The sequence below is a fragment of the Kwoniella europaea genome, chromosome 2 (assembly GCF_036810445.1).
Source record: "Kwoniella europaea PYCC6329 chromosome 2, complete sequence".
NCBI classification, from domain to species: domain Eukaryota; kingdom Fungi; phylum Basidiomycota; class Tremellomycetes; order Tremellales; family Cryptococcaceae; genus Kwoniella; species Kwoniella europaea.
Window position 1 is genome coordinate 901,842 of NC_089488.1, and position 20,075 is coordinate 921,916.

The 20,075-nt window shown below is 44.4% G+C and overlaps 8 protein-coding genes across 8 annotated transcripts; 6 read left to right on the forward strand and 2 right to left on the reverse strand.

Moving 5' to 3' along the window:
* Nucleotides 1-222: 222 nt before the first annotated feature.
* V865_006664 (uncharacterized protein) lies at nucleotides 223-1,122 on the forward strand (the record flags this gene model as incomplete). Its single annotated transcript, XM_066230422.1, has 1 exon — nucleotides 223-1,122. One exon carries the CDS (start codon nucleotides 223-225, stop codon nucleotides 1,120-1,122), a length of 900 nt encoding a protein of 299 aa, XP_066086519.1.
* A 1,411-nt stretch (nucleotides 1,123-2,533) lies between these two features.
* V865_006665 (uncharacterized protein) lies at nucleotides 2,534-5,177 on the forward strand (the record flags this gene model as incomplete). The annotated part of the gene is made up of 7 exons (XM_066230423.1): nucleotides 2,534-3,267; nucleotides 3,355-3,701; nucleotides 3,791-4,408; nucleotides 4,490-4,595; nucleotides 4,664-4,740; nucleotides 4,814-4,902; nucleotides 4,968-5,177. 7 exons carry the CDS (start codon nucleotides 2,534-2,536, stop codon nucleotides 5,175-5,177), a joined length of 2,181 nt encoding a protein of 726 aa, XP_066086520.1.
* A 334-nt stretch (nucleotides 5,178-5,511) lies between these two features.
* V865_006666 (uncharacterized protein) lies at nucleotides 5,512-7,612 on the reverse strand (the record flags this gene model as incomplete). Its single annotated transcript, XM_066230424.1, has 9 exons — nucleotides 5,512-5,572; nucleotides 5,636-5,660; nucleotides 5,733-5,764; nucleotides 5,836-6,134; nucleotides 6,233-6,413; nucleotides 6,667-6,776; nucleotides 6,842-6,855; nucleotides 7,096-7,424; nucleotides 7,503-7,612. The coding sequence occupies 9 exons, from the start codon at nucleotides 7,610-7,612 to the stop codon at nucleotides 5,512-5,514; spliced, it is 1,161 nt and encodes a 386-aa protein (XP_066086521.1).
* Nucleotides 7,613-8,059: 447 nt separating this feature from the next.
* V865_006667 (uncharacterized protein) lies at nucleotides 8,060-9,547 on the reverse strand (the record flags this gene model as incomplete). The annotated part of the gene is made up of 6 exons (XM_066230425.1): nucleotides 8,060-8,279; nucleotides 8,342-8,462; nucleotides 8,528-8,670; nucleotides 8,829-8,934; nucleotides 9,144-9,263; nucleotides 9,358-9,547. 6 exons carry the CDS (start codon nucleotides 9,545-9,547, stop codon nucleotides 8,060-8,062), a joined length of 900 nt encoding a protein of 299 aa, XP_066086522.1.
* A 486-nt stretch (nucleotides 9,548-10,033) lies between these two features.
* On the forward strand, nucleotides 10,034-11,531 carry V865_006668 (uncharacterized protein; the record flags this gene model as incomplete). The annotated part of the gene is made up of 4 exons (XM_066230426.1): nucleotides 10,034-10,661; nucleotides 10,768-11,035; nucleotides 11,092-11,387; nucleotides 11,440-11,531. 4 exons carry the CDS (start codon nucleotides 10,034-10,036, stop codon nucleotides 11,529-11,531), a joined length of 1,284 nt encoding a protein of 427 aa, XP_066086523.1.
* A 618-nt stretch (nucleotides 11,532-12,149) lies between these two features.
* On the forward strand, nucleotides 12,150-13,724 carry V865_006669 (uncharacterized protein; the record flags this gene model as incomplete). The annotated part of the gene is made up of 5 exons (XM_066230427.1): nucleotides 12,150-12,290; nucleotides 12,412-12,495; nucleotides 12,582-12,941; nucleotides 13,132-13,466; nucleotides 13,532-13,724. The coding sequence occupies 5 exons, from the start codon at nucleotides 12,150-12,152 to the stop codon at nucleotides 13,722-13,724; spliced, it is 1,113 nt and encodes a 370-aa protein (XP_066086524.1).
* A 451-nt stretch (nucleotides 13,725-14,175) lies between these two features.
* V865_006670 (uncharacterized protein) lies at nucleotides 14,176-17,315 on the forward strand (the record flags this gene model as incomplete). The annotated part of the gene is made up of 9 exons (XM_066230428.1): nucleotides 14,176-14,553; nucleotides 14,712-15,405; nucleotides 15,476-15,745; nucleotides 15,843-16,087; nucleotides 16,151-16,364; nucleotides 16,434-16,628; nucleotides 16,701-16,827; nucleotides 16,914-17,193; nucleotides 17,274-17,315. 9 exons carry the CDS (start codon nucleotides 14,176-14,178, stop codon nucleotides 17,313-17,315), a joined length of 2,445 nt encoding a protein of 814 aa, XP_066086525.1.
* An 898-nt stretch (nucleotides 17,316-18,213) lies between these two features.
* On the forward strand, nucleotides 18,214-19,970 carry V865_006671 (uncharacterized protein; the record flags this gene model as incomplete). The annotated part of the gene is made up of 14 exons (XM_066230429.1): nucleotides 18,214-18,296; nucleotides 18,363-18,462; nucleotides 18,532-18,569; nucleotides 18,639-18,709; nucleotides 18,769-18,818; nucleotides 18,878-18,951; nucleotides 19,010-19,082; nucleotides 19,153-19,179; nucleotides 19,236-19,348; nucleotides 19,408-19,443; nucleotides 19,518-19,580; nucleotides 19,638-19,674; nucleotides 19,733-19,801; nucleotides 19,851-19,970. 14 exons carry the CDS (start codon nucleotides 18,214-18,216, stop codon nucleotides 19,968-19,970), a joined length of 954 nt encoding a protein of 317 aa, XP_066086526.1.
* Between the last annotated feature and the right edge of the window lie 105 nt (nucleotides 19,971-20,075).

Sequence of the window (20,075 nt, forward strand, 5' to 3'; positions counted from 1 at the left end):
GGTCACACATGGGCTATTCTTAAACTTACGCAATGATCGGTCCATCGGCAGCCGGAGGAAGTACTGTACCAACTGCTACATGTGACGATGACGTCTAAGAGACGCTCTTCTTAACCGTGCTATATATATAATTGCTATGTACCTTTTGACTTGGTCTGTTCGTCTTTTCTATCATCCCTCTATATCATTCACAGATCGCGCCAACCGACCAATTTCATCACCATGCGTATCGTTTTCACTGGTGGTTCCGGCAAAGCAGGCAAACATGCTATTCCCTATCTTCTCAGTCAAGGACATCAAGTCCTCAACCTAGATCTCGTCCCTCTCGATAATCCAGATGTCTACACGCTCAAGACGGACCTCACAGACTCTGGACAAGTATTCAACGCTTTCACCTCCCATTTCAACATGTCCGAATATTCACTTCCCCACCCTCCACCTATCCCAGACGCTGTGGTTCACTTCGCAGCATATGCTCGTAACTTGCTGGTACCTGATAACGAGATGTTCGCTTCGAATGTCAAACAGACCTACAACGTCATCGAGGCAGCATGTAAATTGGGTATCAAGAAAGTTATCATAGCTAGTTCGGAGACGGTTTATGGGGTATGTTTCACTCAAGGTGAATCAGATTATCATTCATTCCCATTAGAAGAAGATACCTACGATTGTGATCCCGAGGATTCCTATGCGACGAGCAAATTATGCGGAGAGAGGATAGCGAGGAGTTTCGCTAGAAGATTCAAGGGAACGGATATTTACGCATTTAGAATCGGCAATGTCATTGAACCTCATGAATACGCATTGAACTTCCCCAAATATCTCGCAGACCCACCTTGTAGAAAGAGAAACGCTTGGAGTTATATCGATGCGAGGGATCTAGGCAAACTGTGTCATTGCGCTTTCATGAAGAATGGTCTGGGCTTTCAAGTCTTCAATGCCACGAATAATACGATCACCTTGAGGGAGAAGACCAAAGATTTTCTGGAGAGGGAAAGTCCGAATATCAAGATCACGAGAGAACTGGAAGACTACGAGGCACCATTGACCAATATAAAGGCTAGGAAGCTGTTAGATTTTGAGGAGGAGCATAACTGGAGAGATTACGTGAAGGAGAAGTAGCATCCTATCTAGAAGTGAGTGCCAAGGTGTGTTTCCTTGTGATTCAGCTCGACATCGTCGTCCATCTGATACCTCTTGTCTTTGACCATAGATTGAGCGAAACACATCGTTGTAGAAACGTCGCATCGAGTGTAATATAATGACAGTTGTGATATCTGTCAGTCTGGTCCGTGAGCTGCATGTTTGTCTAAAGGACTCTACCATTTTACAACCCACTAGGGGTAGACCAGTTCTTTCTTGTTGTCATCAAACACTAAGACCAGAGGATACAAAAACGGACAGACATGTCTATCGACCACTCGCCTTAGCGAAGGCAGTTTGCCATTTGGCACCTTTTGAATGATCCTCTCACCCTCGTTACATGTTCTTGAACCAGTCCTTGATTGTGTCATCCTATGGTCAGTAAAGGCTGAGCGGTATAGTCTTGCGGTCAAGGCCATGCTGCTGGTGGAATGTGAGGATGATCAATATTCATCATTTGCGCAACAATCACAGCGGTCGTAGAGCGATCGTGAAGCTGTGCTACCACCAGCATGCCGCAAATATTGAGTGACAGTACTGGCATGAGTACATATCTCTGTACGTACATTGATATGTATGATCAAAGCTGAGCGATAACGCGTGTGATTTTTCCGAACTCTCTCGATTCTCTCGATGCGATTGATCCACTTGACGATCGACTGATGGATTTGCCCTTTGACCTTTTTTAACTCTGTTACTCAATCTTCAATTCAATCCAATTCAATCCAATTCAATAATTCATTTCCAATCGACTAATTTAGCCTTCATACAATCCCATTCAGTGCATCATCGAGCCAACAACAGCACAAGAGGTCGGACTGTTCACATGCACATGCACATGCTCAATGCTCACTCTGGTCCGTGTCACTTGGCTTCGAGCGGGTGCCTGGACTTTCGTTTCACTGAGGACAGCAACACAATTAGACTCACTCTGGTATCCTCTTTAGCTTGATAGTATGAGATTAATCCATGATCGTCAGGGAGAAGGGGGAGTTAGAGACGACGATCTGGTCGAAAAGGTAGTCACCATCGCCATGAAACCCAAAGAGGCGAAAGATGCAAGATGGTGGTCGGTTTTCGAATACGACTGATTATCATACCGATCGACCTTACACAACCTCAAAACACTCAACGAGAACCCCTGGGACGCTCGATCCTTCGTTTTCTAGGTTCCCTCCCGTCTTCGTATATCTCACGTATCCATCTAATCCTCCTTACCAACTTCTCACGAGGTCAGGCAAAGGAATTTATTCATGCTCTGCTCCTTTGTTCAGGAAGGATCACTTGATCAACGTCCAACCATAATCATCATCATCACTTTATAGTATCCACTGTACATCTTGAATTCATCTCCAGTTACCGTTCTTATACGACTCTTCGCTCACCCAACATGTCCCTACGTCCTCACACCTACATCACACCCACCATATCTCCTCCTACATTCGCCCAGCCCTTCCCATCTCGACCAGTCTCACCGAAAGTATACCTAGCAGAGGAGAAACACCTCTCTCAGCTATCAACATACAAGCGAGATCCGGGGAAGGCCGCTGCTGCTATTCGATTAGCAAGCTTGCAGAACGTATGCGCCAAGGCTGATGAGAGGCGGAGATCCGAGGACGAGCTTGAAGATGGGGATATACAATGCAAGACTAGACGAAGGAGATGGAGCACTATTGGAGGTGGGGTTGCTTCCATTTCAAAAACGAGGAGATGGTTCATTTATGGAATCGGGATGTTCTTCGTCTACTTGGCAATCATCAGACCATTATTCAAGCACGAACAAGAAGTACAACATCGTACTTCTCATCTCTTTCATGGTAATTTGACGAAATCACTCAGTATCAAGAGACCAGCTTTATATCGATCGCCGATTCCTCGAGCACCCCTTCCCCCGACTTTGTTAGCTAGAACAGCTCAGGAGCATAGTGTGAAAGACGGTTTACTCAAGGTGAACCCTAAGAGTACAGTGCATCCTATACATCAACTTATAAGAGATGCAAGGGAAGCGTGGGATAAGAAGGTTGCAAAACAAAGTAAGACGTTGTTGGAAGCTACTAGGGAGTATCAGAGAAGATACGGGAGGAAACCTCCTAAAGGGTTCGATAAATGGTGGGAATATGTTGTGTGAGTGAACTGACCAACAAGCAAGAGACTATTCTCTTGGGTTATTCACCGTGTGTGGAATGCTTATCTTCCTTGTCTGTCACATAGTGAAAACGATGTCCCTCTGCCAGACGAGTACGATCAGATCCACCATGACCTCCTCCCATTCCGTGCGCTATCTCCCAAAGATCTCAATAATCGTATTCAGCAAACTTCCAAATCGACTGATACGTACACTCTTCGTATCAAGAGAGGATCCATCAGGACCAACGTCTTTTATTCAGCTGACATACAAGGTGCGGATGAGAGACTAGAACAACAGACAGAACTGCTGAAACCCATCGCCAAGTATTTGCCTGACTTGCAAGTTGTTTGGTCGGTACATGACACTCCCAGATCGTTCATTGGTTGGGATCATAAGAGGGAATTGATAGAGCATGTTGAAGAGGATGAATGTGAGAAATGTTCCTTATTGACATGGATGATACTGCAAAGCAGTAGTGCATGAAGCTAAGAGATACACTTGCTGATATACACATAACAGGGTTCGACGAAGATGACGAGATCGATCTCACACTTTCCGACTGGTCAGCCGCTTGTCCCCCACGATCAGCAATCAGATCGTTCAACTCACAATGTTTCAATCCAACTTGGATACCCGACACTTCCCTTATATCCAAATCATTCATCTCATCCCATTCTCAAAGTATGGACCTTTGTTCTCATCCCAATGTCATTCCGATCCACGGTGCTTTGGCAGGTAAAATACCTAAAGTAAATGAATTAATGCCTATTTTCACATTGTCAAAAACCAAATTACATTCAGACGTGTTGGGTGTACCGGTAGAACAATGGTTAGAAGATGAAAGTTTGATCGAGATTCCTTTTGAGGAAAAGGAGAATAGCAGATTATTATGGAGAGGTTCTAATACCGGTACTGTCCATTCGGTTGAAACTCCCTGGAGAACTTCACATCGAACGAGATTGATTTATTTGACGAACTATCAAGATGAAAATGAGAATGAGAATTTGAAAGTTAACTATATCCCACCACCAAAAGGTATAAGATCGAAGGTCGAGATGCAAAAGGTGATCAAACAGGATAAGTTGGATGGTTGGAATCAGAGATCAATGGATTTGGGATTTACAGGTGGACCTATACGTGAGTCTTACGTTTGACATTTTCGGACCGATATCATGTATACATGGTATAGAAGAAGGCTGATGTTCTTTGTCATGGTAGAATGTAATGTCGATGATGGAACATGTGATGATTTGATGGAAGAATTCTCATGGACAGAACAGATGACTCATGATGAGGCTTTGAATTATAAATACGTTATCGATGTGTGAGTGTTTAACTTATATATCAACACACGTAAATCATAGCTCATAGCTGATATATCATTATCCATAGCGATGGAAACGCTTGGTCTGCTAGATTCAAGAGACTGTTGGCTTCTGGATCACTGATCTTGAAAGCCACTATCATGCGTAAGTCATCCTTTCCTACTGTATATATGTAATCAAGACCTGACAATTGCAAATTCACATCATATTTTTACAGCTGAATGGTGGACGGACCGTATTCAACCTTGGGTGCACTACGTACCTATTCAAATGGATTACTCGGATCTGTACGATGTCATGGCATTTGTGAGTATCTCGACCATGACTCATGACCCCCTTGAAGATATTACTGAGAATCCCCGATTGTTCAGTTTCAAGGACTCCCATCGACACCAGGTGAACAAGCGCTCGCTCGAGACATAGCCAACGCTGGTAAACTGTGGTCGGCGACTCACTGGAGAAAGGAAGATATGGTGGCTTATATGTTCAGGTTGTACCTCGAATGGGGTAGGTTGGTAGCTGATCAGAGATCAAGTATGGATTTCGTGTATGAGGAACGCATGGAAAGGAGGAGAGAGTAGGCGGAGCTGATGTACTCTATTAATAAATTAGTGGAAGGTTCATATCATTTTGTATCGTTCTGATGTATCTTTCTTAGGTTGCAAAGGTATACTGTAATGTAATGATGGCATTATATTTGTACTGAATTAGCATCCTATGTAGCAGTTGCATGAGAGCATCGAACATACGTCTCGTAATATCTATGTAATATATTTACAGTTCTTGTTCATTGTAATGCGGAGCTAAGCTATGTTACAAAGTCTATATGATCCGTTGATGTATATACATGTTGATAAATGCAATCTTTTCCTGTTTGTAGGTTTGAATCGACTTAAGACACCGAATCGTTCCACCTTAGTCCTTGCAAGTCCAACATCCTGGTGAGAGGGCTTTGCGTAGGTAGAAGAACGTCATACTTGAAAAGGCAACTGGAAGTGAGCTTCATGACCTGTAAACAACGTTGACTAACACCACTTACTCTCCAAACAGGTATGTATTCGGACCTGTATGATGAGCGAAATCCATCAGTCAACGATCAGATCTACAGCTTACGATAGGGTCATTGGTTGGCTCACCTAATGGGAAATGTTGATCTTTGTCGTAATAGCTGATCATACAAGTCCGGTATCAGCAGCATGTCGAAAATGACAGTCAACTTTGTATGAGAAGCTTACTCACTCCGAAACACCTTCCAACAAATCGCCCCACCTGAAGATCTTCACTCCCATAGCCTCACAGACATCCCTCGCACCTTGATCAATTTGAATGATTTTCAGTCCACCCCCATAATTCATATTCGACCGAATATGCCTCGTACGGAACATCAGCGGTAGATCCGGTTTATCATATATCTCCCTCAGGTAGGTAAACAGATCGGAGAGACGGGATTGATGCCATTGGATTTGACCTAGAAGAAAACCTGGTCGATCTCTGTGATTAGCAGGGAGTGGCGGGTTGGGTGGGTATAGCTGGGGATACTGTTTGCGGAAATAACAATAAGCATATATGAACAAGATTCCTTCCATCCCTCCACTACTACCACTATGAGATGTATTTGTGAGAAGAATTCACTCACATCTCTGATGAAACCTTCATCCCAGAAGAGACTACTGATCACCATCAGATCCGGTGTCTTGTCAATCTCGTCAGATCGCATGGCAGGTAAGAAAACGTCTTTGATCCGGCTTTCGAAGGTGATCGGTCGGTCTTCGAGTTTACGCCATAAGTCGAGGGATTCATCATCGACTAGACCGTACCTGGGAAGTAAAAGGAGGAGTGATCAGGTACTACTGGACGGCGGACCCGTGGAAACAGAAAGTCTAGATATGAGTGTACATTTGCAGAATAGGATAGCCACAAACAAAGTTGGGCGATAGAAACCAGAGTTGACAAAACCTGAATTAAGGTTTGCGAGGACTTTTTCAATGATATCCAAGGCGGTGTTATGAAAGCAATGTCCCCACCTCATATAATGGAATGTCACAGCAGCTTACGAAGGAGGGTACTCACGAGAACCACCAGACTATAGTCAGATCTATCCTCTCGACATGACAAAACCCTCCTACATGTCCGCCCCATGATTTCGATTTACCGCGAATCTCGCCACATAGCTGCTCGACCTGTAGAAAAGAACAACATCAGCAGGTCCGACTGCTCCACTGGATAGTTCGAATAGCAAGCTCACGTTGTTTCTATCGTCTGTGTCAAGACAGAAGCATGGAAGGTCAAAGGTCAATCATGATTTGAGGATGAAAGGAAGCGGAATTTAACCGAACTCACGACTGATTATGATGAGAAATGGATGGAAGAGAAGTTTAGCCTATGAGTCAACCCAGTATCACCAATGACAGAGAAAATACTGACCTTGAACCTACACCCAGAGAGATGGATATCAGATCCTATCATAATTTACATGACTGACCAAATCAACAGACTCACCTAAGAAGACCACCAATTTGCCTTTCAACCATTCCCAATCCGTTTCATCTTCAATCAGTTCTTCCCTATTCAATCTCGCTGTCAACTGCTCTGCCAATCTCCCTTCTACCTCAGTATCTATACTCCCCGTATAATCCACCTGACTCAGTTTGATCTTATGATCCGAAGAGAAGGGAGGGAGAGGTATCCACCTCGTCTCGTTGTACTTCTCAATCGAGGGGTATGTGAGCAGTCCACGTTGGGAGAAAGGATCGGGTTGACATGATGAGGGGCATCGGGTGGATGAGAATGGGCTGGATAGTGAAGTGGGTAATGATAGGGAGTCCAGTCTAATGTACAACGAAATCAACCAAAAATCACACTAATCCAGTGACCAGACAATAGGAAAAGAGAAAGTAAAGACTCACGATGAGAATCCACCTTGATCATCCCTCATGAACCATATTGATATACCTGATAGTAGTATCACACCGTATAGTATCATCCACCGTGGTGTGAGTGGTATAGGGTGTACCATTGTACGTTGATCCAGCTGCGGATGATGGAGGGATACACGTTGTGGGAGAAGGTCACTAGTGTGATGGGTGTGATTCGGTAAGAATGTATTAGTTTATGGTTGACAAAGGAACGGGATGGGAGATGATCTTGGTGAGGTACATGCTATATGCTATATGCTATCTCTGCTTGATAATTTTTAATATCCCTATGTTGAGGTTGTCGTATCCGCAGTTTGTTCAGATGTTCAAATCACTTTGGGTGGATTATGAATAACCTCAACAACACGGTGGTCAGTGCGTTGTAATTGGGATTGGCAATGAGGATCAATGCGTCAATTAGATCTTATAAATCAGTGACACACACACACACACACACACACACACACACACCACACACACATCCCTGGTTGCACCCTGTTTTTAAACTTACATATCCCGTCGACCTATCATACATCTCGGTCCTGCTACTATATACCACTATCCTCCAATATCCCCCTCAGCACCCTCACCCTCTCCTCGGCCATACTCCACCCTTCACCCAACACTTTCTCACCACTTTTACCCTTGGTACCACCCAATCCTTCCTGCCTTATCAGACTCGCTTGGTTGTGCTCGTCCAGTGCTATCGTCAATGTCGTAGGTAGCAATGGAGTCTCATACGATGTGGGATCGGGAAGAAGGTAGGTACTATATAAACACGACAAGATTTGTTTAGCACTACTACACAGTCTGACATATACCTCACTCACCTATCGAATATACCAAACGAGCAAGATAGCGGTATCCTACCCAACTGTAAAGGGTATTTCTCTTTCCTTGAGCATATCGTCTGGTTCTTCTCTTCATTGTATCTGGCTTTGGGTAATTTGACTATACCATTATCAAAACAGATTAGTTTACAAATATAGGTCCCGATGAACAGAAATCAAACTTACCATTCCTCAACGCAGCCATCACCGCCAATACAGCAGCATCGAACGCATTCCCATCGTAGTTGATACATACAACATCGATGTATAACGCCCATACGGCTTTACCGGGTGATATCACTAGAGAGGATGTTGGGATCGTGTTTGAGCTGTGACATGAATTGTAGGACGTTAGCTGTGTTGTGATAATGATGAATTGGTGATCATCGATTGCATAGCGGTCACGACTCTTACTACCCAATCGAATAGTATGATACCATCCTAATGAAGGCAGATCTTTGGATCAAAGGGTATGAAGAAAACTCACGATACTATCAGATCATTCAACCAATTCGATATCGTCTGAGCTTCATCCCCAGGTGGACCAGGTTTGAAGTTGGGCGAACATAATGCCGGTAAATCGACATTAGGGACTGTAGCAAGGATGATAGATCGGTTAGCTTCTCATCAATGATATTTATGTGAGCATCACGAGTCATTCAAATCGACAGTGATGATGTATATGAAGTGATACATCTTGACAATGTACATCCTCCCCCTGGTTTGATCCATATCATTCCCATTTGATCACATCGGGCTGTTTTCTTATAACGTAGTGGATGAGATCCGGAATCACACCCACCTACATAGCCTTCATTCGGACTCTGAGCCGTTGGTTCAGCTATCTCTGCCTTGATCCCACAGACCATAGTGGTATCTCCCATTCTAACCAATGACGATCCATTAGAAGTTGATATCGAGCCTATGATCGATCAACGACGGAAGACATCAGTCATTTATCTCTTCAATATAGCCATACATTGGGTTCATTTAGGCGATATTAACGGATCACTCACCAACATTTATCGATACATCCCTCCAATCTCTTATCTTCCTCCCATCTGATCGATACCCTTTAGCCAAGAACCTTGAAAGATATTGAGCTGGATGCAATCTTTTGAACACCTCTGCTGATGCCGCTGAGGAAGTACCTGCCGAAGTGGATGATTCTGCCTGTGGCTGCTGTGGTGGTAGTGTCGCTGCCATCGTGGTGTTTGTATGCTGATTATATGGGCTATAGGAAAGAGTATGAATTATCGATTATTGACGTAAGGTTGAAATGGAAATCTGTCCTGTATCGAAGCAAGTCAACGCGGGGTCCCAAGTCTGCTCAGTGCCACACCAACGGAGTTAGCCTAGTTGCACTGGCGGCATACATCGGGGTTATCTATCGACAGTGTCGACGCGCACAGACCCATTCATAGGGTATGTGTGTGCCACGTGAGGGACGCGTTGTTATTGGTATATAGTATAACATAGACTTTCTTCCTTGCGTCTTCCTTTTCTTTTTTTGTTTCTTTTTCGTATCCCTTCTTCATTCATCGCATGCCATAGACTATATTATCAGCCCATTCACCACCCGACTTACCGCAGAAGCAACCTGGAAGGAAGACAAGATAGACCATCTGGCTGTGTATCTGACGGGAAGTGTCAAACAAATTACCTATCACACTCGTATCCCATACCAATCAAATGGCCCAAGCCAAAGCCATTCACCCGTCACCTTCACCATCCACCATCCCCGATAGATTACCTTCCCTTTCACCTCGACCATCCGCTGGTAGCATACGAAGCACAAGGAGTAGATCCAGGTCTTCTTTATCGGTATCACCTACCAGAGGAGGTTCACCAGCACTTCGTACATCAAGCAAGAACGAGTCCAAGGAAAATCAAACTCCAATCAATAAGAGTAAAATGAACGGTAATTCCACTTCGCCTTCGTCATCCAAAGTAGATGGTAGTGGTGACAGCGAGATAAGAATGAGGAAGAATCCACCTAGATCAGCTAGACCATCATCATTGGTGGATAATATCAATCATCTAAACACATTACCTACTATACCTGATCCACCAACCGAAGATTCAGATAACACGATCGATGATAACACACAGAAAGATTTACCTTCCAATACAATCACACATGCACATGCGAATGTACCTCCTCCACCTGCACCTTCCACACAGACTGGCACAGGGGATAGACCGGTAGTGACGAGAAAGAGGAGATCAAGTAGTGTGAAAAGAAAACCCAGTCCGGGTGTGACACCGACAAAAGCTGTCGATTGGGAGATACCGAGAAAGACACTGCATTCTTCCATTGGTAAGTCTGAACATTCTCATAACCTATAATCAAAGGATTGCGTCTAGTAGTACACGCGAATGTCATATATAAGGAGATTGTCGCTAACATCCGCTGCTCTTCATAGGCTTCTTGACTCTTTTCCTGAACTACCTCAACCCACCGACGCTCAAACCACTCATCACGGTCCTCACTTCATGTCTGATTAGTGTAACGGTCTCCGACTTCTTCCGACTTCAGTTCCCGGCATTCGCAGAAATATGGGAAAACTATTTGGGTTTCTTGATGAGGGAAAGCGAAAGGAACAAGATTAATGGTGTGGTCTGGTATCTGATAGGAGTAATCACCGTGTTGTCGCTCTACCCGAGAGATGTAGCTGTGGTAGCTATATTGACGTGAGTATCATATGTTATCTCTCAAACGATCTCTGCTGACTTTTGATGTCTCACAGCTTATCATGGTCCGACACCACCGCCTCGACGATTGGTAGATTATGGGGCAAATATACCAAACCGCTACCTACCCATGTCCCAGGTATCAAAGCTTTGAAATTCGCACCTAGGAAATCGTTAGCTGGTTTCTTAGCTGCGAGTGTTACGGGGTTCTTCATTGGGATCACCTTCTGGTGGAGTGGCAGTAAAGGCAGATGGATAGTATTAGATGTGGAAGATTGGGGTCATGGGTATTGGGGACTATGGGTCACTGCTGCGGTAGTAGGACTGGGTGGTGCCGTGGTTGAAGCTTTAGGTGAGTACGGCTGTACAAATTTTACCGAAGACCAGCTGACGTTCCTCGATAGACCTCGGAGTAGACGATAATTTGACTTTACCCATCTTATCGGGTGCGGTAGTCTGGGCTTGGTTGGCAGCTACCAACTTCCTCTTGAAGTAAATCAACGGATGCAATGACACCCACCCCCCTATCTCAAGACAGTGATCGATTGTCTCCCGAAGGAATAGTCTCACTGTTTTCCAGCTCATATAACATCCCAATTTCCTCGAAAATCCTCAATCGCAAATGCGTTCACCTTCAGTACCAGATTATATCGTCCCAAATCCCTAAATCATCTCAGACTAGAATTGCATCGCTCAACCGTACTTATATATAGACAATTTTTCTTTACCTTGCTATTAACGAAATCGTTCATGACTATACATACATTCATCTGTACTCGATCTTTCTCTCTTATACGTTGTCGAGTTCTCTCCTACCATATTATATCTATACCTATGCTCTCTACTATACCTGATGATTTCATACGAATATATCCTTTATATGCATACAGTATATAGATATGGACGTTGATAATCTTGAATTCATACGAGTTGCTGAGAAGGTTCGGTGTCAGACCCAGTTACGTAACAGCCCCCACGTGACGAGTTGTATGAATTTTGAAAAATATCTTTGCAAGACGTCCTTGATCGTCCAACATAGTCGCTATTTCATCCTATTCCATCTATCATTCGAAGTACTCTGGAAGTCAAGAGCCAAAACAGCTGATAATTGACGATGGCATCCTCAACAGCTGTGTCGATCACCCCGACTCCCAGGGATGATCTACTGAAATCACTGGAAAAGCATAATTCCACTTTTACCACTCTGCTGAGTCTTATCCCTGCTCAGTATTACATCGCGCCCGATCCAGAAGTGGTGAGTAAGATCCGTATCTTATAATAACATATAACCATATGTCCTGGAGGATGTCTGGTGACTTGACTGAACATTCACCCGCAAATATCAAAAACATACTGATCTGTTTGTTCGTTCACAGGCCGATAGCAAATGGATGAAGAACAAGAAGAGAAAGACAGGTGAAGAGATCAAGGAGCATAAGAAAAAGGTCAAGCAAGATAAGGTGAGCTGCACATCCATTGTATAAACCAACAACACTCTTATAAGATGTTATGGAGATGTCAGACTGACAATCATTCAATTGTTCAGCTCGACCCCAGTAATCAAAAGACTCTCGATCAGCTTCAATCCACTTCAACAACATCCGTTCCTCTTAACGGTGAAGTTGATGAAAACACCGCCGAATCAGCTGCTTCCACCTCAGCCTCAGCATCTACCAATCTCCAACCCCTTCCACCGTCAACGTCGATATCCGAACTCCGAGCTAAACTTCAGAACAAACTTGATTCATTCAAGAGGCAACGGGGTGTCAACCCTGAGGACGAAGCTGGATCGAGGAATGCTTTGGAGGAGGAAAGAAGGAGGAGAAGAGGTGAATTGAGGGATAATAGGAGAGAAAAGAGGAAAGAGGAGAGGAAGAGAGAAGGAGAGAAAGGGAAGGTCGCAAAGGTGAGTAAAGAGGTTTACTTGCTTCATGATCACGAGCAATGTTCTGAGATACCTACCACATTCATCTTCTCAATCTCTTGAAAGCGCTACGACGCAATCTTTTTAGTTATGATACATTGATCCTCTTTCATATGATCTTCGTTCCTGCTTTAATTATACATGCTAACAACATACCTTCTTTCCTATGCAGACCCAGCTCATCGTCCCTCAATTACCCAGAGAAGATCCAACTTCTTCCCTATCCTTCCCATCCGTCTCTTTACCATCCTCATCTTCATCTAAACCCAAAAACAAACTCGGTTTCAAACAGCTCTCTAACCCTTCTCAAGCATTGGAGAATTTGGAGAAACATAAATCCCACTTGAGCTCGCTGAGCGAAGATAAGAGGAAAGAGATTGAGGAGAGGGAAAGGTGGGCGAAAGCCGAGGAGAGAGCGTCTGGTAAGAAGATTGTGGATAATGAAACTATATTGAAGAAAGCTGTTAAGAGGAAGGAAAAAGCGAAGAGTAAAAGTTCATTGGCTTGGTAGGTTGAACCCCTCGCCGACACAGAGGAAAGATCAATGCTAATTCTTGTTTGAATTGCTATAGGGCTGACCGAAAGAAGGAGTTGGAGAAATCTGCCGCTACAGCAGCCAAGAAGCGAAATGATAATATCGCCAAGAGGGTGGATGATAAGAGGAATAAGAGGTTGGGTATCAAGGATAAAGGTACTGGTAGTAAGAAGGGGAAATCCAGACCTGGGTTTGAGGGTAAAAAGGGAAAAGGTGGGGGTAAGAAGTAGACTGTGACGGGGTGATGAGAGCTATTGGATAGAGGAGACAGGGATGCTCGATATAGGGTAAGGTTGACCGGGATAGTCTAATTATAGGAGGGAGTTTCCTGTTTCATATGGCTGTGATGAACCATCTGTGTATATTCATGTATCGTGTGCATCTGATTTCTCACTATCCACTCAGTTGATGATCCCATGCATGGATGCATGGACAGGTAGATGAATCAACTTGATCTATAGGTTGTGAGAATGGAGTCTGGTGTGAGATTGTTGTTGTCATCATCATCATCGATTACGTTGCGTGGTTCACTCATTTCTCATCTTTCTCCTCTTCTTGTTCATCCTTTCTCTTCAACGGTTCATTATCAATCATCTATCCATAACAAAAAGGCTTCCTTGACAGCTCTGGCGGGACATTCAAGCTCCTCAAGCTTGCATACAGCAGGAACATCCGCCCAGCATGTCGTTACCACCTGCATCTGCTCCTTCGGGAGATCCACCCGACCCTCCTCCTCCTCCCCCTCGACCTACCTCCCCTCGATCACCTCGTCCGACGACCAGCACTACCGGCACAGCACCTCTTCAGATAACCAATCTCCCTCCAGAGCTACTCCAGCCCCAACCTCCTCCCCGACCCAACATAACATCTATGTTGTTCCTCACCGCCTTCTTCTTCTTCATGAGTGGGAATAATCATCCGATCGGTTCGGGGATAGAGATCGGACCGGATGGTGAGCTGAGGACGAGGATGAGCGAGCTGGAGTATGCAAAGATCATTAGGGATGAGTGGGTCGGGGTGATCGGTGGTAATGAGACGATGAAGGGGAATTATACAGAGGTGAGTGGGTGGATGTGAGGGGATGTCGCAGAACACTGCTTGTATCTTCTGTCGTTAACGAGACAAGCTGTGATTCATTTCATATACATATACATATCCTCCTATACAACATCAAAAATTTGAGACCATCATGGGCTGACTTGTCCCATATGTGATAGCCATCAATACCATCTCTTCTCCCTTCATCCTTGATACCACCCGAATACACCTACAACCCCTCACACCACCAATTCTTCACCAACATCACTGGCTTCTTCCGTTCGTCCACTCTCCATCCAATCTCATTCGATCCTCAATCACATACATCGTCGAGTGAATCAAGCGATCCATATTGGAGACACCTGTCCTCAATTCCAGACTTGAACTCGACAGGACATTGGAACTCGACCTTGTCAGAAGAACTACGAGGGGAATGGGAATGGAACAAAACGGTGAAATGGGAGATGAACTTGAAAGAACGTAATATATCATCTGTATCACCTGAACTTGAAGTTAAGACGAATGGAACGGATTGGGAGAAGTACGAAGATTGGACTTGGATAAAAGGTTCTTTGACATTGTCGACGTCAAACAAATCACCTTCACCAAAAAGCGACGAGTATCAGAATGATGTGCAAAGTGGTTCTTCCGACAGATCGATAAGTTACGATTTCTTCGGATTACATTACTTGCCTAATGGGACATACAACTTGTACGGTCTACCGGAAGGTATGAGGATAGATATTAGGAAATTGCCGTATCTGTGGAATGTACAACATCAGATAGTCACCAAGGAAATCATATTGAGAGAGTTGGACAAAGAAGTCAGGAATCTGGATGGGAATCTGATGATTGGTGATCTCAGAGATGATGGTCAGTCTGATCTATATAAACCTGGAACTGTAATCATACTTATCATTCGTCATGCTCTTTACGCTTGCAGATATATCAGATCAAACCACCTGTCCACTCCTGATTCACCTTACACTCCCGCCGCTCCCCCATGGAATCACGAAAGAAGAGATTGACTTTTATAGACACGAAGTGCAGAATCCCACTGGGATCAAGTCGTCTATACCTCGACCACCATCCTATTGGGAAGTTGGAAATGGTCTGGGGGGTGTGATAGTTGCGGATCAGTGTGGTTGGGCTATGGGTATAACGGACGGTCATGGGATTGATATTGATTTGTTCTGGGAGAGGAGTATCAATTGTGAGTCATTCCTCCAGCTAGACCAATCAGTGTATTGCTTCGATTAAGTATGGAAACGAGCCAAGGGCTGACATCAGGTCATTTCGTAAACCTATAGATGCAGCCTATGCCACCATCTCTCAGCTTATCGTCCTTCTTCTCCTTGTCCGCCAAATGGAACGAACCCGTACACCCTCGTCACTATCGAAAGTATCAGTGTACACCATCGTCATCATGTCCATCACCGACTCTTGGGTTTTCTCGGTACATGTCGTTGTGGGTATAATGAGTGACAATAAAGCTAGTCTACCCATGCTGGTCCCCGGATTCTTGTGTCTTTGTACAGCGGTTGTTTTTGGTCCTGTAAGTAGGGCATCAACTTTCGTGAATTCACGAACCATCTGCTGATCGTATGTCAAACGTTAGAGATACGCCGTACTGCTACACCGAATCCAAGCCCCTGAGAGAGGCTCGACCACACCAGCAACGATCACAATCACGAACCAGCCTACGACCGGTAATGCAACCGGAGACGGAGCTACTCTATCAGGAGTGACCGTGGACGGAAATGGTACTGCTCGAAGGATCTCCTTCATCTCCAGTATCAAGGCATTCTTCAGTGAACATCCTCTGATGAGATGTGAGTATTCATTTCTATATATATATATATATATTCGCTGATCGCTGTATGCTCATTTATGGCATGTAGGGCTCGCGATCCTGGGTTTCTTGTTCTGTTTCCTCCAATTCGCATTCCTACCTTCGGTCATACCGTTCTTCCTATTTGGGCTTTATTCATTTTGGCTCCCTCAAATCTGGAGAAATGCAAGAAGAGGTTCAACACGAGCCTTGGATGCGTGGTTCATCCTTGGCACTACAGCCGGAAGATTGGCTTTACCCCTGTGTGAGTCTTGTAAATTTCTAGACGCCTTAAGGTAGGTTTAGGGATGAACGCTGATAGTTATGTGTGACTTAGACACTTTTGCCTATGCCGATAACGTGTTCTTCATCGAGAAGACCAATTGGATTTGGGGTATCGTGTGGTGGCAATTGGCCCAGGTTGCAATGTTATTCGCTCAAGAGAGATTTGGTCCTTCTTTCTTGTAAGTTCCCTCCAATTCGCTTGGTATTCTTTTAGAAAGCTTCATATCACTCGCATCGTTCTGACTCCTTGCTCTGTGACTCTCAGCCTTCCAAGATCCCTCGCACCACCCGAATCATACAATTATCATCCCCTTATTCCTTCTCCATCCACAGATCCGGAAGCAGCTGCTGCCTTCCATCCGTTATTGTCAAGCGAAAAGACATGTTCAATCTGTATGGAAGAGGTTGATCTCTCACACAATCACGCGTCTGCGCATGCAGGAACGGGTGGAGCTGCCCTGGGCAATAAGAGGAAGAATTACGCCTTGGCTCCTTGTGGTCATCTGTTCCACACGGATTGTCTGAGTCAGTGGATGGCCGTGAAGGTGAGTGATCGTTTGTGCGCTTATGATATAGCATCCCCTGACACTCAGCTGACTGTTTGCTGATCGTGCTTGTTATACAGACCATATGCCCACTGTGTAAAAGAAGTTTACCTCCTCTTTAAATGTCATATGTAACTCGAACGGACCCGCAGTTCGCTTCAATTGTGTATTCTATACCCTGCATGTATGATATCCTCGTTGTAACTCTCGTAGAAAACTCGTGGCTGTACCCTTTCATGTGTACATCGATGTGTAGAAGGTCCGTGCACCCTCCGATGCTCACATGATATTCAGCCAGCCCGTACACAAGCGCTGAACATCTTACTGTATGATCGTACAGTATACAACTCAGAGAAACCTCATTCTTCGTATGCTCCACTGAAGCAATCGATCCGTGCTTCGGGATATGACCTTTTCCACACCTTTTGGTATCTGGACAAAGGCACATTGATTGTGTGCTTATCACTTGTTTCATCAGTTTTCTGTCCACACACACACACACACACACACACATATGAAGAACCACTGACATTCCACTGGAGTTCGTCCGAATATTGGTAGACGCCGAGAATCGAGCGAAGAGCTTTTAATCAGATGGCACTGCTGCGTATTAACATGAAAGGTACCTGCACACAATATTCAAAGCGTATGTTCTCCAGTCTAAAAACTAAAACCTGAGCCTTCGAACCAAGTTTTTGAGACGCCCCTTCACTCGTCAAAGGCAAATCAACTTCAATTCTAGCCAGCTTCGGACCACAATGGACAGGCGAGATGCAGTGCTCCGGAAAAAGATCATTGACGACCCAAAAAGGAGAATACATATGAAATATATATGTACATCATAAATCAATTACAATAAATATACTCGATATCCCTTTCTTTCATCCCACATTCCGTTTCTGTATATAACAAGCCTTGTGATCAATTTCGTTAAGACTGTAATAGGGATATCATTTTGAACTGTTTGTAAGCTGTCTCTGCATCAATTACATAGAAGGACCAATATCACCCACTTTCAATATGAATTCTACGCTCGAAGATATTGCCAGAGACAGTTATTTGAAGAACGGCTTTGGAATATCCTTTGGTCCGTACATTGTAGGGTGAGTCGACGAAGTGCACCGTCATGATGGGTATTACTGGCTGACAATGATGCTGTTGTCACTCAGATTTGGTTTAGATCTTTTCCTTTTAGGATTGATTATATACCAAACTTGCAGTTATTCCAATACCTCGAAAGGAGATAGATTGTGGTCAAAGTTGGTGGTGGTAAGTTGAACAACATTGACGAGATTATATACTTTGGGACTGCACTGACGGCACAAATGAATATTATAGTACTGGTGCTTGATCCTATCGATGGCTGCTACTGGATAGTAAGTTCACGGTCGTGCTAACATGACCGAGGTATGCAGTGATTGTTGATAGATTACCTCATTGTGCAGCCTCTTTAGTTGGATGTTCAGATTATTCGTGTATAACTATGGTACATATACCAATTTTTACTTGATTGATAGTAAGTTCAAACCGTTATGCGAACGCGATCGAGCTGAAAATACGACTTCTCGTTGATAGGTTTTTCTTGGTTTGTGCTATTTGACATTTTGACCACTACTGTTGTACAAGTGAGTGCAGAGTAAATGAGATTTGGTATGATGAGGTTCCTCACTGGTAATCCGAATAGTCCGTGTATCTGGAGAGAGCTTGGCGATTGAACAACAAATCATATCTATTAGGTTTGCCAATTCTGTTGATCATGTGAGTTCCAGTCCTGATAAAACTAGTTGTTCCTATTTGACCCACTTGCATTCAACAGGGCAGCCTCTGTAGCATCAGGGCTATTGATGAAGATCACTTCTTCTCGTTTGAACACCGTCGAAGGTGAAAGTGTGAGTTGATCGTTCCCAAGATTCTGACAACGAAGGTTGTTGAGCTAACTGAACCGTGCGTCGTTGCCAGAGATACTGGATCGCCATTTACGTATGGGTAAGTCACCGTTCAAACATTTTTTCAAGATCCGTGTACTGATATCACAGCCTCAGTTGAGCACCGTCATGGCTGCAGACCTGGCATTGGCCGTATCCATCGTTCATGGCTTGAGAAAGGCAAAGACGGGTTGGCAACACACTGACAAGATCATTACTAGAGTTATGAGGTGGGTTGACGATGTACCGATTACTTTGATCGCCTGCTAATCAAAGATTGTTGAGCTAGGATGTCAGCGGAGATTCAACTCCCTGCGACACTCGTGTGAGTACGAAGAAAATATTTTCATCCATATCTATGTATTGACTGGATACCGGATGAATGCATCTCCACGACAGCTCCGCTGTTTTCGTTGTGGTCATCAGTGTTCAATCGATCTGCTCGATCGAGGTGATTTGTCAGTGAGTCATGTCTGTGGTCAACGCTATGGTCCAGTCGACACGCTAATATGTCAGCAGACTTATTCAACCAAAAATTCATGTCTTTGGGCTACTCGTATGTCAACTCGAGTCACTTCTCAGTTGATAGACCATTAGCTGATGATCATGATCAGGCGATGCTCAACTCAAGGTCATCACTTCGAAACCAGATGAGCTCTTTACAAGGTCTATCGTACCAAGACGTAAGTGTGACGACTGGCGAATGTGAATGATTACTGACCATCTAAACAGAAGAACTCCTTCCGGCTGAGACGGACCGACGACACAGCCTCCTCCGGAGCTTATGCGAATAGCGAGACCGCCCTGGTGAAGTCAGCAGCGGAGGACACGGAAAGGGGAGAACGAGGATGAGTAAGTGTGATCGAGAGTAGAGTGATGGAGAACGAACGGTAGGCGAGAAGCTATCCTATAGTTCATGCGATGCATTTTATTTTGGATGAGAGGGTACATAGTCCA